Source organism: Podarcis gaigeae (assembly GCF_964106915.1).
Source record: "Podarcis gaigeae genome assembly, chromosome: 1".
NCBI classification, from domain to species: Eukaryota; Metazoa; Chordata; class Lepidosauria; order Squamata; family Lacertidae; genus Podarcis; species Podarcis gaigeae.
In genome coordinates this window covers 83852274-83870515 of record NC_139678.1, presented here as the reverse complement: position 1 = coordinate 83870515, position 18242 = coordinate 83852274, and the positions used below count along the sequence as shown (strand labels likewise).

Genomic DNA, 18242 nt, shown 5'->3' with positions numbered 1-18242 from the left:
TGGAAAAGCAATGCCTTGGCAGCACTCTAATATGGAAGCAACCCTGGGATACAAAAGGGAATTCTAGATTCCCATCACACTGAGAAACCCATTGAAAAATTGCCTATATGTTAATTTCCGTGATTAATTTGGCATTTGTGTAGGTCGGATGAATCCATGTAGTGGATTCAACAGTCACGCATGTGTTCCCCATCCAACTTTCTTCACACTTACTATGCTGTTGCTCAGTCCACTTTGGGGACTAGCAACATGTACAGTATTCTGAAGAAATCTCATGGCTGCTTCACCACAGTCTCATCATGCCATTGGCTCAAGCAGCTCACCTTGCTGCAATGCCTGTCCAAGGCCTGCTACTCGGAACTTGTTGTGCCAGACAGTGAGCTGGGATATGTGCCCTGTGTTCTACAGATGAGCTATGGCTTCTTTGGAGGAATGAACCTGCCTTCCTAGAGTGGGATTAAAATTCACCTTTCAAAGAACTGAAATACTGTTTTGGGGCCAAATCATTAACAGTTGTGAATCCCCATGATCTCACAAAATGTCATTTAAAAATCTAATAAAAAGCACCCTCCTTCTGAAATACGTTTGCCTGCTCAGACCTTCAATGGCAATGGCAGAGATTTGGTGCAATTTACCTCTGTCTCTTTATCAATATATACTAAGATGACACCAGGTGTAAACAGGTGTGCCTAAGAACAAGTGGAGTCCAAAGAAGGGCACTCACACCATTTTGATCAGGCACACAAGCCTTTCTTCAAGATCAAGATCCAAGGAGTTTCCTTTAGAAGTGTTTGGTGGCTAGGGCTGATAGGCTAGTATCTATGTTATCACCAAGAAACAACCGCCTTTCATGAGAGCAGATTTTAATTTATTTATTTTAAGCACCAAGTGAGCTTTTAATTGCATAACTCTACAAGTTGTTCTTTAAAACATAAAAAAGGACAGCCCTGCTAACATTGGGGGGGGGGGGGAGAGGAAAGAAAGAAAGAGTAGGACATGAAGCCTAAATCAGCACTGGAAAAGGAAGCAAACACATCCTAAATTGCAAGATGAATGTGGAAGTAAGCCTGGCAGGAGATAAAAACGCACCCACCCACTCCTGTTTTGAGGTGTGTCTGCACACACCTAGTTTTCGTTATGTAATTTCATGCTAGCTTTTCCATGATGTAGTTTGTTCATTCCACATCAATATTGTACTCAGAGCAAATACTTTTTGTTGCAGGAGCTGAGGCTGTTACCTTTTAAGAACACCTGCCTTGTTTGTATGCAAAAACGGAACTTGCCTTGGCCATAGTTGAAATGAAAGACTAGTCAAATTATCTTGCTAGGTGCATAACCCACATGACTGCGAAGTTTTGTGATGACTAACTGTTTGTTCCCCACTGATGCATAACTCACGGCTCACAGACGCTTTATATGTTAAGACGTGCAAGGTTCCAAGAAAGTTATCAACAATTTGCTCACAACTTGTTCATAGGAATCCTCGGGCACACAAATGTACATACAGTGGTACCTCGGTTTACAAACTTAATCCATTCTGGAAGTCCGTTCTTAAACCAAAATCGTTTCCATAATGAGGCCTCCCACTGCCAGTGCCCTTCCATCATTCGGATTCCGTTCTTAGACCGAGGTAAGTTTGCAAACCGAGACACTATTTCCGGTTTTGTGGAGTTTGTAAACCGACTCTTTCTTAAACAGGACTGTTCTTAAACTGAGGTACTACTCTATAGAAAGCTACAAAGGAGGGTCTGCAAAATGGGACACAAGAATGTTAAAGGTTGTGCACCTGTGTATGTAAGTAGTGAGGGAACTCTTGGCCTCCTCTCCACAGGCTTCCTGCATAAATCCCGAAGACATTTGCTCCACTGTTTGAGATCCTAGGATGTAGTAAGGGAATTCCAAGTGCTGAACACAAGACAATGCTGTGTAAGTACTACTACTAATCAGGGCATGAATCTTAAGGAGGGGACCCCAAATTAAAGGAGCATTTTCATCATTATAACGTATTAGCTAATCAAGATGAGATGTTGTGAAGATAAATGACACTTGTTGATAAAGGAAGGAGTGATGTAGGACACCCTGTGGGGGAATGAGTAATTCCTCTAGTTAGGGCAGCATTTAACGGTTGCTGTAAACAGAGCCAAGGGCTATAAAATGAGTGATGAGAGTAACAGTGAAATAGGGAAGTTACCAACATGGAGTGAACAACTACTGACAAAACCCCTTTCTCCTCAAATAGTCTCTGGTTTAAAAAACAAAACAAAACGCAGCAGCCTAAGGTTTTTGTTTTTTAAAAGGCTTACCTAAATCTGCTTCAGATGGGATACGTGAGTTGAAAATGAAGGCACTTTTGTGCATATGTTATGAAAATTATTGTCACATTGCCTGTGTTTCCCCCAGATTTCTTTCAGCTTAAGAACACAAGAAAAGCCCTGCTGGATCAGGCCAAATGCCCATTTAAGCCAGCATCCTGTTCTCACAGAGGAGGGTAAGCAGCAGTAGCTGAAAAGGGAAATTTTCTGGCAAGCAGGTCAGAGCTAAAGGGGTTTTCAGAACTTGTTCAGAGATTGCAGAGGTACCGATGAAGAGATTTTAATGAACAAGATGGGGATGCATGGCTAGCTGTGTTTTAAGATGCTTTAAGATGATCCTGTAACTGATCCCCTGCCTCTTCTAAGAACGGGAACGAGCCAAAAGTCCAGCATCCTGTTCTCACAGTAGCCAACCATATGCCTACGGGAAGTCCACAAGCAGGACTTAAGTAGAACAGTACTTTCCTCACTGGTGCTCCTCAGAGACAGGTATTTCAAAGCAATACTGCTTCTAATACTGAAAGCAGTACACAGCCATCAAAGCTAGAAGCCATTGATAGCTTTAGCCTTCATGAGTTTGTCCATCTAAATTGGTGTCCATCACTACATCTCATGGGAGCAAATTTCATAGATTTAACTAAGACGGATTCTATTTTGTCCTTCCTGAATCTTCGAATATTCAGCTTTAGCAGATGTCCCTGAGTTATAGTATCATGAGTTAGAAAAACATTTTCTAATCCATCTTAAACTACTACTCAACTTAAAAAAAAAAAACACCACAAAATGAAAGACTGTACACAATCTTATTTTTAGTCCACAAAGCTTAGGCCATTTGTTAGTCCCAAAAGTGCCACAGGACTCTTACTTGTTTTTGCTGCAAGAGACCAATGTAGATATATCTCTCTGAAATGTCTTATCTTAACCTGAAACATGTTATTGTTGTATTTGGGTGACAGGAGAAATCTCACTGAAAACAAAGGTTTTCACTCTCAGCCGTAAAGAAACTCCCCAAACTTCCATCGCTTTGATAATATTTACATGGAGTAATAATGTTGCTACAGAAAGGCCAATAACATTTACATGTAACTCTCACATAAGTACCTAATGCTGCTTTCCATCTGTATAGCACATTGTCTTTCCAGACTCCCAATTTAGGACCTAAACACCCTTAAGCCAGAAAAAAACAACACATTTTGGGCCTGCCATGGGGCGGGGAATGAGGAGTATGTAGGGCCAAACACATCATTATTCTATGGCTTGCAGTTATAGATAGGTAGCCGTGTTGGTCTGCCATAGTCAAAACAAAAAAAATTCCTTCCAGTAGCACCTTAAAGACCAACTAAGTTAGTTCTTGGTATGAGCTTTCGTGTGCATGCACACTTCTTCAGATACACACAATATCTGTGTATCTGAAGAAGTGTGCATGCACACGAAAGCTCATACCAAGAACTACCTTAGTTGGTCTTTAAGGTGCTACTGGAAGGAATTTTTTTTGTTTTGATTATGGCTTGCAGACACTGATGAGATACTACTACTGTGCCTCAGGTCCCACTCCGCAATGGAGCATGCCGTTCCCCCTCTGATTCATTTAACATTGAGTGCCATAGCTCAGTGGCATAGCACATGGTTTGCATACGAAAGGTCCCATGTTCAATCCCCGTTATCTCCAGGTACGGCTGGGAGAGACTCCTGCATGAAATCCCGGAGACCTACTGCTGGTCTGTGTTGACAGTACTGAACTGAATGAGCCAGTGGTCTGACTTTGTATAAGGCAGCTTCCTATGATCCTAGTGCTCACTGTGTGTTACAAGTAAAAGTTTTAATGCCATGACAAGGGTATATTATCTTGTTGTTTCTTTTTAGCATTCACTGTATTCACTTTACTTGTGGCTGTAGGTAGAGCAAAGCTCCCAGCACATCACAAATGTGACCAATGGTGGTTCGTGTCCAGGATTGCCAAAAGAACATGAAATGATAAGTCTGTGGAGCACCCAACCCCATTAATCACTTTGGAATGTCAGCTTATAAAATCCCATGACGTCATTTCCCTGTCACAGAGTCAACTCCTTTGCCAATCCCTTTAGTGGATGGATAGGAAACAGGTAAGAGGGGAACCTCGAGCGAGAGGGTTATGAACTTGAAAAGAGCAGCTGTGGGAAGACAGCACAGGCATGTGGTGGAGCGGGAGCAAGGAATGAATGAGAGGCAAGAGGGGAAGGGCTGGAAGAGAAGAGAGCAGCATCTTTCTGTGACATCAGCATATATTTATAGCATGGAGAATAGAACCAGCAGCCATTGCTAGGGTTTGCAGCAACTTTCGCCAACCTGGAGCTCCCCAGACATTTCAGACTAAAACTCCCATCAGCCACAGCCTGTGTGTGCTGGAGAGCATCAGGCACAGGCTGATGGGAGTTGTAGTCCAAAACATCTGGAGGGCACCAGGTTGGGGAAGGCTGCTTTACAGTACTAACAGCTAGGATTTCAGCCTGATGCCTGTGGGATCTTCCTAGTGATATCACTGCAGGCTGACGGAAGAGCCAGAAATGTTATATGATTCTCCTGTCCCACTGCCCTTATTTAAACCTTTGCCAAAACAACAACAAACCACTCAGTAAGAATAGCTATTGGGGAAGTGGGGGGGGGGGGGAGAGGCTGGGAAGGAGCTCAATCAAGCATTGGCAGTGGGAGGTTTGGCTAGTGCTGACGCCTCTAGAGATTGGGGGAAGGACTCACCCCTCTCTGGTGAGCTCAAAACCACCCACAGTGCTTCCTGTGATGCAGCAGGGTGGGGGGGGGAGGTGAGAGAGGCAGGACTGCCAATGGTAGAGCTAGGCAGCCTGCCAGGACTTTGTGAACCAGGTGGTACCCTATGCTCCCATGTAAGGAATGGCTCGGCCTCATGCCAGGGATTGGGCTAAGTGTCGAGCAAGGACACGACCCGCAGAGGCTGACATCTTCATGAGAAGGCCAGAGAAGAAGAAGCCTTCAAAACCTCTAAAACTTTAACAGTCCATGGAAGAATCTCTGGTCTGCCAGGAGTGATCAGAAGGGTGGCTGTGGGGTTGAGGGACTTCCTGCTGCTCTCTGGAAGGACACCTCAAAAGGCCAGAGCACCTGCCTGACATATGGGGAATCTTCACTCTGACACGTCCCTGGCAGATTTGGGCAAGTCCCTTTCTGACCTACATCTCAATCTGAAATGAGGATATCTCACTTCTGGTAAGGATGCAAAGTGCATTCCATGGCACGAAGTACCAATACTTCAAGAAAATGGCTGAAGAGATTTTAAAAATGGGCAGCGGGAAGGAATAGAAAGGAGTTCACGAAAGCGCTGAAGATGGCAATATGCAAGATGGCAGGATGCTTGGTGGTTATTTAATTGAGATTGAAAAGAGAAGAAAGCCTTTAACTGATCACCTCCTCATTAAAAGGGTGCTTGGACATGCAAACTGGAGTCGGCCACAATTCATTGCTGTGGGAGGAAAGAGAGTCGGAACTGCTTTTGGTGGCATTTACAAGAGTACCACAAAAGCAACGTTAGGTACTTCTGAGTTCTAAAAACCGTACTTTGATTTCTGTACAATTAATATGCATTTTAAGAAATAGACTACCTAATGCCCCAGGAGATCCCATTCAGTGATGTCATGTGCAGGTATCCCAGAATTCCTCTTAACTCTACTTCCTAGAGGGCAATTAAGCTGTAATTTCTGCAGTTGTCAAGAGGCACCCTGGAAAGGGGGGAAAGAAAGTTTTATTTCCACAATATTCCTGCAGATGTAAGGAACAAGAAGTATGGTATTAAAAGTGGGATCTATACTCTTCCTACTGCTGCGTTCAAAGTGTGAATAGTACAGGAGTTAGGAAGCACAGCAAATGGCTGGTTAATGTAACTGTGTGAATGTGGTCCAGGAATGCTGAGGAGATGGAAGACTGCCTGAGGCAAAGGCAAAGAGCGAACAGAATTTATATGTATCTGGCTGTCAGATCCAAGCTGGATCAATTTAGCAGACCTAACGAGACATTCACAAGATCACTTAATGCAGAAAGGCAAAGCGTTAAAGCACTTTATCTTTACTCAAGCTTGTTTTTCAAATCTTTTAAGAGTTGCCACATGAAGCAATCTTGATCAGTCTTTTTAATGGCTGGGATAATAAAAAACAACAAGCAAGGATGGTATTTACTCCACATTAATTAGCAAGGGAGCATATATCAACTAAAGAGCACACTGACAATGCTGCAGGAGTAGTCCTTTTGTCAAGGCATATAACCATCTACATAACATAGAGAGGTTAGGGTTTACGTGCCTGCTTCCTAATGTCCTCACCCCCCATATTATCCAAAGTAGACTTTTCACACATGCACACTTGCTGCAATGAAATGAATAAGCTGAAATGGAACCGTGGGCATTTCTGCAACTCCCCAAGAGGGTGAAATTTAAAAGTTCTATTTGAGATGACAACAGAGAACTGCAGGAGCAAAAAAAGCATCACTCTCGTGCTTCCTGTCTGTCTATTCCCCCAGTTTTATAACATCTGAAGCGGCTCTGGCTTCAGGGATACATCTGTGTTCCAGCCAGAACCCTAAAAATCTCACTTTTAAAAAAGTATGTTTTGAGACCTCACGGTTGTAGAATGACACTTAAAAGGTGAAGGCAGAATCTCTTGTAAAACCAGGGTAATCTGTGGGTGGGTTAAAGTGGCCAGGAAGTGGAGCTTCATTCTGTATATCTCCTCAAACTCCAGCCAATGCTCCCCCACATTCTCAGTGTCCTGTATATGTCATTCCTCACCAATAGTTCTGAAAAAAAAAACTTACGAGAACAAAGCTCACAAAATATACACTAATATGTATTTGCCAACCACACAATTAGGGTTAAGTTGCTTTTTTAAAGTACAATTCCTGGAACACTTGAATATACATCTTTTGGCAGAGGAGAAATTTGTATTATTTTAAGCCTTAAGAAGGAAGCTGCCTGTGAGAAGCAAGTATTTTTTTGGAGAGCAAAAGGGGCTCCCCTTGTCTTTTGGCTTCCACAATGGTTAGAATTAGTACCTACGGTCAAATGTGTTAGGGCTCATCCACACTTGCCCTTGTTCCACTGCCCCCCCCCCCCGAGGAAAACCCTCTCTTTATCACCGAATCAGAGTAAATGTCAATTAGGTTTCCCAAGGACTGACATTTGCTCCAATTCAGCTGTAAAGAACTGGTGTTCCCGGGGAAAGCAAAGGGGCAAATGGTAAACTGCTCATACCCGTGCCGTGCCTAGAAAGCACGAGACAAGCAGAAAACCACTCAAACCCGGGATAAGCAAAATGTGGATGAGCCCTTAGTCTTGTAAGGCAAAATAATGTCCACTTTGGGCCAGCTGCAGTTACCAAACAGGCCTGGCTGTTAATCTGGAATGCAAATCTCTTAAGGTATGTGTGCCCTTTCTCCTATTCAGAGTGGCTCTGCCCCAGGTTCTGATATACCAAATTACAACTCACATAACCCATAACGACCCAAAGGATGCAAATTGTCTTCGCAAGTTTTGTAATCTGGTCGTATGACACAGCTGCTGCTCTTTCAGTCTGTAAATTCCCACTGTGTGCTTTGGGCATGCCTCTCGTCTACATTTCTGGACCCAACTACTGCTTATTCAGGACGGGAAATTGATGAACTGTGATCTAGATCCGGGTCTCTATTCCACCATGTTTCATGGAATGTGTAAAACTATATTGTAAAAGTAGGGCTGGGGGACCCTTGGCCCTCCAGATGCTGCTGGACTCCAACTCCCACCAGCCCCAGCCAGCATGGCCAATGGCCAAGGATGATGAGAGTTGTAGTCCAGCAACATCTGAAGGACCACAGGGTCTCCCAGCCCTGTTGTAAAGGAATATGTTTATGTGTACTGGGAAACAAGCATGTTGTGAACCCCTTCACTATTAATTTTCAAACCTTTTTTTGAAATTTCCTTGGCTGCTACTGCATATTAGCATTTTCACGGCATGTGGTCAGTTCTAGCTAAGACTGGCAGTCACAATTTGTTTTATAGGATCCTTCTGATTTCAAGGGATAAAGCACAGGTCACATATTTTTCACACGTCCTTGGCACATGATGGGTATCTTTTACGCTCCAAGCTTCCCAAATGCCCCTTTGTAAATAAAATAAAAATCAAATCAAATCTAGAAGTTCAAGGTTCAGAGTTTATCTGCTAGAAAAGAAATTTATCTTCAAATAGAAGCATCTCTTCTTTAGCTCAAGAACCAAAAACTCACAACTTGGGATATGCCTTTCCGGGTCCCACACTGCACCTTCCCTCATACAACCCTCAAAGCCCATTTCAACTAATTTTGCACTCTTTTGCAGCAGGCTCAAGAAAACACAGCATGGAAGAAGGACTAGGCAGCGATGTGCCTGAAAACTTCTACGCATTTTACAAACATGTAAACTTGTGTCTAGACAAAAAGAAAAGGCAGCGCTTTGTGCTGGACTCAGTTTCTTGTAAATATATAAATTGGACTGCTGCTGCTTACCTTAGATTTATTTATTCTGTACACAAAAGAAATATCAGTTCACCTTGGCCCTTATTGGAGGTACATAAATCTCCAATGACTAAGAAATAAATGGGTGTGTGAAACAGTTAAGTGAATAGTTACTTTAAATAAAGAATGGAAAGCCCAGGAATTCACAGCTTAAAACATTTTATAAGACTTAAAATGCTGAGTGGTTCAAACTCGGACTACATTTGAGAAAAATGCTAAATTTCACCTTTTGAAGGCACAAGGCTTTTGGAGGGCTGGAAATGCTAAAATTAGTTGTGTCTCTGAGTGCCTTTGTTTTTACACAAAGCACTGCGCGAAAGCCTGCAAGGGGAAAAAGGAATACGTCCCCCAACCCCTCTTTCCTAAAGTTCAAAGCACTATAATAGTTTTTCCATGTAAATAACGAGTCAGGTTTTAACAATGAAAAAACATATATATTCACGAACGCAATTAATTTTGGATGAAGTGATTGGATTTCCTTGTACAGCACAAAGCCCTTCTCTCCCTTGCTTTTCTTGTTTGCAAAATATGTAAATATTTAGTAATGTGAATAAACAAGCTTTAGTTCCTTTTTTCCTTCATTTTTGCTATATACCTGACATGCCAGCTTTAATAACATTTGATAGTTTATTTTAAATGTGAAGTTTATTTCCAAAGTCCTCATCTAGTTAGAAAGACTCCCATCAGCAAAGTCAGTCCTAATCAAAGGAAGGGTAATTGAAAATAAACAATTTCTTAGCCATTTAAATTCAAAGAGAGAATTTCTTTTGTCAGATAACTTTTTTAAGCAACATGGGGTGGGGGAAAATACATTTCAACACAGCTCAAAAGCCCCAACAAAAAACAACTTCTACACGGATCCCAGAGCTCAGCAACTGGGTAGCAGAAGGGACGGAATGCAAACACCCAAACTAATGCAGTGGAGGTTTGCTGGATCAGAACCACTTATGCTGAGAATTTGCTAACGGAGATGTTGCATCTGCAATGTCTGCAGAACTGGGGCCTGTCAAAAAAATTGCTTGCTTGCATGGTTACATGGGTGCAAACCCCGATGAATGGAGCATATCAGTGTATACTAAGTGGACAAATATGAAGAACCAAACCAGTGCTCAGAACTGGTAGGGTGGGGAAAGCTATGCTAAGTTGTAAGGTTTCTATGCGAGATACAACACTATCTTTCATTAAGTAGGGTGCTGCTATCACTTCAGCATTAACATTCCCATTCCCATAGATATCACTTGCATGGCTATTTTTAAAGGAATACTTCCTCTGCAGCAAACCTAATGCGCCCCTTCAAACAACACCCTGAACGCTTTTGCAGCCTCCCCTGTTTCCTCATCAGAGCCCCTTTCCAATGAGTCCATCCAGCGTAAGGGAGGTTGCCCCTAAAGTTGGAAAGCAGAGTGCTGAGTCACAAGCCTTGTGTTGAAATAAGACTGACAAGTCTTTTGCTGATTAATGAATTACGATCAGAACCTATATATGTATATATTACACACAAACACACAAAGGAACGGAAGGAAGAACACTGGGATGAATGAGAGACAAATGTGTATGAATTTTTTTTTCTGGGCGAAGAGAAAGAGACAAAAGGCCCCCTTACCAATGCCCTTGACTGCCTGCCTGCTGAGCAAACTATACTCACTCCTACATCAGCCTTTCATGACATCTGTCGCCTGGAGGTTTAGTCACCTGCTGGTGACTAAACGCCACCACTCCGATTGTGAGAATGGGACAAGCATCCGACAACAACCCACTGGCAAGCCATTGTGTTTTGTTTCCTGCAAAAGGGCAGTGGGAAGGCAGCCGCCGGCCCCAGTTGCTTGGCACTTGGCTGGGGCGCGGATGTCAAAAAGCCTGCCGCAGACCGGGCCAAAAGTCTGGGCCAAGGGGATTCTTAGACAGGCAAGTACTGCAGGGAGTCAGAACGGGAAGCATGAGGAAAGGCGAAAGAAGTGGAGAAAGAGAATGGGTCAGTTTCTCCCGTCTATCCCCACCCCTTCCCCCCCATCTCCCCCCCCCATCTCCCTCCACCTCCCTTTTCCAAATCTGGCATTTCAGCCCGAGACAGGGTGGCTTCACACACTCACCTCGCCTTGTCTCTTTGTAGGGGAGAGGAGCCAATCTGCGGTGCCTCTCCTCCTCCCCCCATGCCCCCCCACATACTCCCACCCTCTGGGACTGGGCTTTGCTTTGTGGTTAAAGCTTTACACGTCAGAAAGGAGGAAAGGGGGGGTAGAAGGGAAGGTTTCGTGAATATCTTCACCAAATTAAAAAACAACAACAAACCACACACACACACAAAAACCAAACCCACAACCAAACCCTAGTGAGTGGGATTGGCAAATGGGATTATTAATCCTGGCCCAGAATAAAGGAGGCAGCAGACTCCATGCAGACCCCTCGGCGAAAGGAAGCATCCAGCCACACACCTACCTTCAAGGGCTGCACCGGACTGGGGCTTTAACCAGATGGAGTTCAGAGCAGGTAGGAGTCCCGGGTACCTTTCTGCAGGCCTCCCCTCCTGCGCAGGGAAGCCAGCCCACCTCTCCCCACTGAGAACCTCAACTGAGCCCTCACAAACACGTTCAATTTCTCCAGCATTTACTGGAAGACCCCCCTTCTTCTTTTTCTTCTTCTTCTTTTTTTTGTGTTAAAAAATGCCACTAGCAAATCTTGGCAGCATCCAGAGATCTAGAGAGCGGGGTTGGGAGGGGGTTAGGGTGGGGTATGGTGGGCTGGCATTTCCTCTGGATGGTTCTTTAACAAAACAAAACAAAAGTTTTCTCCCGCTTCCTTCTTTACTTTGAGGGAAATGCATACTGCTGGCTCCTTTACCTTTCTCTTGCCCCTCCCCACCCCAAAGTTTGAAGAGCTGCAGTGGGGTATGTTGAGGTGGGTGGCAAATGTGGGGTGGAGAGGTGGGGGGGGGGGGAGAGAGAGAAGGAGAAAGAAATGAATGACCCTCCGCTTGTATACAATTGCATCAAATACATTCTTGAAAGCAACCTGGTTCTGCTTAACACTTGATTTAAAAAAAAGGAAGGGAGGGAAAAAGGAAAGGCAGCCGCTTCGAGAGAGGGTGTATGCACTTTTTTCCCCTTTTTCTTTTTTATATTCTTACATTCCTGGACACCAATCAAAAGAGCAAATCACGGGAGGTGGAAGAGGAGAGAGAGAGAGAGTGAGAGAGAGAGAGACAGAGAGTGGTGAAAACTTTGCACACATACCAAAAAAAAAAAAGCGTACAGACAACTTTTCCCACCTAACACCCAGCAAACACAAACCAAAACAAATAGGGAAAAGGGGGGAGGGAGAAAAAGGAACGGAACCGGGGGCAGAGCCAGCCGGGGAAAAAGGCAATTTTTTCACTCTGCGCCAGGAGCTTCGGAACAAAACCGTTTGCCTGCTAACCCGCAGCGTCGCCCCCAGCCCAAACTCTGAGTCTACTATGCTATGTGTTGCTGGGGGGGGTCCAGGTAAGGGCTCGCATCTCATTCAGTTTTGAGAGGGGGGATGGGGTGGCGGGGGGTTCTTGCCATGCGCCTCATCTTCCCCCCACCCCAAAACCGCTGCTGATTCTAATTTGATTTGATTAAAACGTCTGTCTGGCTTTGGGACTGATTTAAGACTTTCCCTTTGCCCCCCCCTTCTCTCTTTTTCATGCATGTTTGTGATTACTGGGGGGGGGGAGAGAAGGGGAGAGAGAGAGACGCTGCTTAGTAAGGGAATAACATCCAAAACTGACAGAGGAAAATCAAAGTCACCAGCATTTTAGACAAGGGCTATAAAGGGTTACCACCCCCCTTGTCGTGCTTTAAGTGCTGCCCCAGCACAGAAAGAAAGTATGTTTGGTTACCAAAATAAAGGTTTGTTTGTTTGTTTTTAAACAAAGAACAGGAGAAGTGAAAGGGGAGGGGGGAACCACCCTGAAACAAGTTTTTTCTGCAAAGAACGAGGAAACGTCCTTTGCTCCGGCGGATGGAGGGGGGGGCACAAAACCCTAGGAAGTGTCCAGTCTTCCTAAATAATGTTAGGGGTTTTTGTTGCTGTTGTTGTTAATCCTTAGAGTTTTAACATTTGCAGCCGGTTAACAAAACTTTTCTTGCTGTTACTTTGAAAAGGTTGGAAAGGAGTTGCGGAGGGGGGCGCGATTACTTGGAATGAGAGAACTTTTTCCTGCAGGGTGTAATTTTTATAAGCAATGGGGGTTTTGTGTTTTGCAGACAACACCCCAGGCTTTCTGGGAGAGGGCTTGTGTTTAAAATAAAATAAAAATGTAAAAACAAGCCTTAAAAGGTCAAAAGTGGTTTGTTTCCTGGACTGGCTCTTTTGACAATCACGCTGTTTGGGGGAGAGGGGAGTCTCTTGCTCCCACAGTGTCAGCTATTTTAAAAAGAAAGAGCAAACAAACAAAGCAAAACAAAAACAGAAAAATCTTTGGGATTTTTTCTCCCTTGCCTGGATGCTGGAAAAGGCAAAGCAGGGAATGTGGAGGGGGATATGCCGGAAAATGTGAGGCCGAGGAGACCAGTAGACAGGCATACGCAGAACTTGCTCTTTCATGTCTCAAATGAACAACAGCCCAAATTCTCACTGCTAGGTCTGTTGGGGAAAGATGCTGTCTATCGGCTTGGGTCTCTTTACTGCCGGTCAGTTCTGCTCCTTGGCTGAGATAGCCAGGAAAAGTGAAAAGGCATGGGAGGGGGGCAGCGCAGGCAGGGAGGGAGAGAATAGAGCTAAAACTGATAGACTCAAATGATTCTATCACTCCCATCCAGCAGCTGCAGCTATCAGCTTGGGACTAGGCATCTTTTTAAGGGATTTCTCTCCAGAACAGCCCAAATTAGAGAGGGATCCTACCCAGCAATACATTGGGCTGATAGGCTGTCAAAGTGCCATTTGTTGGCTCTTTTTGCTTTAAGACAGAAAGCTGCTTAGAGTTGGGTAGCATGGGGGGGGGGGGGGAAAGGATGCTGCACAGGAAGGAACTGAATGGGGTAGGTGTGACTAGAAAGGGCAATGGTGTGCTGGGAAATGGCACAGATCCCACAAAACAGACGTCTTCTTTACTTGTGCATGCATGTGAGATTATCTAGAGGGATGTCGTCTTTGGAAACGAATTGAACCCTGTTTGCCTGCTGCATAGTTGGGCACCAGGGCAGGCTGGCAAGCAGCATGCAACACGGCCCCTTTTGTGTGCAAGAGGGGATGTGGGAGCCCGTCCTCCAAACAGACAGCCAACCGTCACACCTGAAAAGGCTCTATGCATTGGAATACCATGCCTGCAGGTCCACTGTACTCATAGGAAGGTCAACCTTAGCTTATATGTGCAGGGATAAAAAGGTGGCTGGAACACAAGATCACTGTTACGGAGGGAGCATCTCAAAAGAGAGGCTGGGACTATCCCAGGGAAAGTATCCAGGCATGTTATGGAGCCACATGCAGATTGGAATACACTCCCTAGTTAAGGACCATACATACTCCTCATGCTCAAAACAGCCATGTACATCCATATGCATGTCCATGGCCACACCAATGCATCTCCTTTCCCTACAGATGCTCCTCATTAAATTTGCTGCTCAGAGATAATGGGGCTGGGAGCCTTTACTATTGGCTTATTTTCCATTTCCAACTGTCCATCCCAAGTTGGCAAAGACATTAAGAGCCCCCAAAAGTGTCAGCTTTGAATGAGTTTTGTTCCTGGTGTTGATGCATAGCAAAATCATTGCTGTGAACTGCGTGTGGAAAGGCCAACTAGTCTTGTCCTTCTCTTCTTAGGAGTCAAAGTGTTTTATTGTACTGTCCGGTGGCTTAGTGGGACACCTTTGGATGCGCTTTTGAAAAAGCACACGCATGGTTGTGTGCATAAGGATGTCCCCTCTTGTGAATGGCAGCATTTGAGTAAGCTCTGGCCCTGCTCAGAGCAAAAGTGGGGGATGGAATTAATTTCAGTGCGTGAGAAGGGTAGAAATCTGTGTGAGATGGGGCTTGCTTAGTATAACAGTGTGGCTATATATAACTAGTAAACAGACAGAATGTAAACAGTCAATGTAAGGATAGTAAGGTATGAGACAGGGTGGGCACTAAATTCATGCATGTAACAGTCCTATTCAGAAACATAATACTTTTAACAGCCACGTTGCTTAATACCTAAAACGAAGGGTGCCTGGAGCCCTTTGAGGACAATACACCCTAGCATGCAATCTAAGCCACTGTCTTCCTGACGGCTACTTCATAGGTTTCACACCTGAGGACTGGAAAGCTAGTCTTGAGTTGGTGTACAAGCACACCTTCACCCATTTGAGTGCTGCCACAAGCTACTGGGGTTGCCCCACACAACTTTCATCTAGGGAAAATGGCACACTAGATAGAAACGAGACTAGGTCTGGCTGTGGTCAGAAGGCACATTGGACCACGTCCTTGCTGAAGCTAAGCAGGTTTGGGTCTGGTCAGTGCCTGGATGAGAGACCACCTGGGAATCCCATGTCCACTGCCTTGGGTTCCATGATGGAAGAAAAGTGGGATATAACATAAACCTTGGCTGTGAGCACTACATTGTACAGTACAACTTGCCCAGTAAATGGGCAACAGAGGAAATCTTGCCACTGTCTCAGTCTGGGCCTGCACTGTGCCTTATATCAGCACTGGCTTCTTTCCCACAATAAGTTCAAGGCAGCCTCAGAGTTCTGACAGGTAGACCTCCTGCTGTCCAGCCCCGTGGGTTCGCACACATCTGTGTGTGTAAGCGCACCCGTGTGCGTGCGTGCGCGCGCACACACACACACTTCCACGTGCATGCCCTTTCTGTACAGATGCTCCTCATTAAGTTTGCTGCTGGTTTAGGTTTGCTGATCTTAAGCCTGCAGCCAGGAAATTAAAGAGGGGAAAGGGAAAAGTTATAGGGAATGGTTTGAAGGTTCTGTGTGCTATTGCGACAAGACAGTAACAGGCTTATATACGGAAAGCAGCACAAATGAGGCTCGAGTAGGACATTTTGAGAGACAGGCTTCAGTTTTAGGGGCACGTATAGACAGCCGTTTCCCACACTCCTGGCTCAGTGCTGTAGCACAGGGATGGCCAAGTTCTGTGTTCTCAGGGACCACTCTATTCTCCAGGCAGTAGTCCGGAAACCAGAAGTATAGTTTGATGCACAGCCCAACCTCCTCACAGGTGGCCAGGCTTTACAATTCAGCCTCTGCGTAGCTATCAGACAGGGCACTGTTTATAACACCCCCTCCCAATAATCACATTTAAAGTATGGAATAACTCACATATCTCGCAACATTTGCAAACAAATTTCCTCTCCTTGCATATGAAACCATGGGCAAAATGCATACCACATGGTTAGCATTTGGCAGGGCTGCCAAGAGCCTGATAAAACTCTTTCACGGGCCAGGTCTGACATCCAATGGAGCAAATGCTTTCTCCCCCATGGATCCACGCCAGGCCACCCACATGCTTTCTGTGAGAAGGTCCTGATCCCATGCAGGTTGCAGTCAGTTGTGTAGACCAACAGGAGCAGAAATGCTATGGTGGGATTTAGATACAGTACGGATGGGGAAAGCTGTGGCCCTCCAGATGATGTTGGGACTCTAGCGCCCATCAGCCCCAGCCAGTATGTTCAATAGTCAGGGGTGACTGGAGCTGCAATTCAGCAATGTCTGCTGGGCTACAGGTTCCCCATCCCAACATACAGGGGGAAAGCCTGTCCAGCCACTAAATTAGATCCAGCCAGATGTTCCGTTATACTATGTGAACTGAAGACACACTAAAAAACTGGAAGGTAGTACAAATTCAAAAAGAACCTTATAAAAACTGCAACCTTCCCACCCCCCTGCAATCCCCAAGTCAGTCATGGTGATTTCAGTCCAAACACAGACACCCACTGCCAGTTAGTAACTCTATTCTCAGAACTACTAAGGCCAAGTCCAGGTTCAGGTGTTCCTGCTGTTAAGACACCCTACACACACACACACACACACACACACACACACACACACACACACACGATCACAGAAGTAATGAAATAACCAGGAGTTGTGGTGACAATTTCCCCTGGCTTGTGAAAGAGGTAGCAATCTATTCCTTCTTTAGACATTTACCTCCCAAACTTCAGGTGTTTGTTGTTGGGATAGATGCAGGAAACAAAGCATTTAAGCACAGTCACAAAAAGGAGGACTTTCAACAAACAACAGGACAGGTGGCCTATTGTGTTGCAGCCTAGGAAAAAAGTGGGAAATATTAGGAATAGAATCAGCCTCAGAATGATCATGTAAGCCAGGGATGGCTAACCTGTGGTCCCCCAGATGCTATTGGACTGCAACTCCCATCAACCCTAACTATAGGCTATGATGGTTGAGGGTGATGGGAGTTGAGTGTAGTCAGCCCTGGTGTAAAGGCAAGAGAGAAGCATGGCAAAGGAGTCAGAAGACTGGGTCTTGAATCAGCATGCTAAACAGTAGTACAGAGGCAAGGATGGGGCCATGGATGGAGCGAGGAAAGTATCACACAGGTAGAGAAGGCAATACTGTAATAATCTGGGCCACAAGCAAGAACTTTGGATTCTAGCCCAGATGCTGCGGATGACTTAGTCACTAGAACGTAATCGCAGAGGGATGCTTGAGGTCTTGAAAGGAGGCTGAGCAAAATGCATCATGGTACCCTGACTATATATGGGAAAATCAAACTCCATTCTGACCACACTGGATTTCAGGTCGCTCATGATTGCAAAGCTATACAGCAAACAGCAGAAAAGAAAAACCTGGTGTGAGTGGCAAGTTCGTCCAGTACTGGGGCACAGAGGAGCCTGAGATGGAGCTCTAACATTCCTCACATGAAAGGGGAGGAAGCTATCAAGTGTAGTTCTAAAGGTGTGACCTGACAGATGGGTGTGCTGGCAATGGAGTCATTCAGGAGATGGCAGACCTTCAAGGGAAACTGATCTGAAAGGATGTTCAAGGGAGATGAGGGCAAAGTAGTGTTTCTGAGTTTAGACCAGTAGGAGGTGATTTTAGATGTTACATCAGCTGTTTTGGGGAAAACTCTGGCTGCAGTCTGTATGAATGAATAATGAGTGGAAGAAGATGAGAAAGTGAATCAAAGCTTTCTTGTGGAATCTTTATCTGCAACAGGGATAGGAAACGTGGCCCTCCACATGTTGTGGGACTACAACTCCCATCATCCTTGGCCACTGCCTATGCTGGATGGGACGGATGGGCACTGGGAGTCCAAAACCATCAGGAGGACCAAATGTTTCTCAATCCATGATCTATAGCATCTGAATCCTGCTTACAAGGACCGTTTGAAAAAGGTGCCGAGGTCTAGTCTGTGTGGATAGCAGTCTCCTCATGGCTACTGCACAGTGATTGCTATTTTCTTAGTATGGACAGTTCCTGTGCAGTG

At 45.0% G+C, this 18242-nt stretch overlaps 1 protein-coding gene and 1 long non-coding RNA gene across 5 annotated transcripts in view; one reads left to right on the top strand and one right to left on the bottom strand.

Annotated features, from left to right (window-relative positions):
* Positions 1-18242, bottom strand: part of LOC310839725 — a 34720-nt gene that overhangs the window by 9128 nt on the left and 7350 nt on the right. The window contains exon 3 of one of the 2 annotated variants that reach the window (XR_014561608.1): positions 1639-2502. The exons of the other annotated variant lie outside the window; for it this stretch is intronic. This is a non-coding gene — a long non-coding RNA (uncharacterized lncRNA). Of the gene's footprint in view, positions 1-1638; positions 2503-18242 lie in introns of those variants that run through there. 2 annotated transcript variants of the gene reach the window in all.
* Positions 10980-18242, top strand: part of CLCF1 (cardiotrophin like cytokine factor 1) — a 51155-nt gene continuing 43892 nt past the window's right edge. For 2 of the 3 annotated variants that reach the window (XR_014561592.1, XM_083728467.1), the window contains exon 1: positions 11871-12316. Coding sequence is in view for 2 of the 3 variants with exons in the window: in XM_083728467.1 (XP_083584593.1) it covers positions 12289-12316 (28 nt within the window). In the remaining variant the exon portion in view is untranslated. Of the gene's footprint in view, positions 11325-11870; positions 12317-18242 lie in introns of those variants that run through there. The other variant, XM_083728469.1, reaches the window with a different exon arrangement.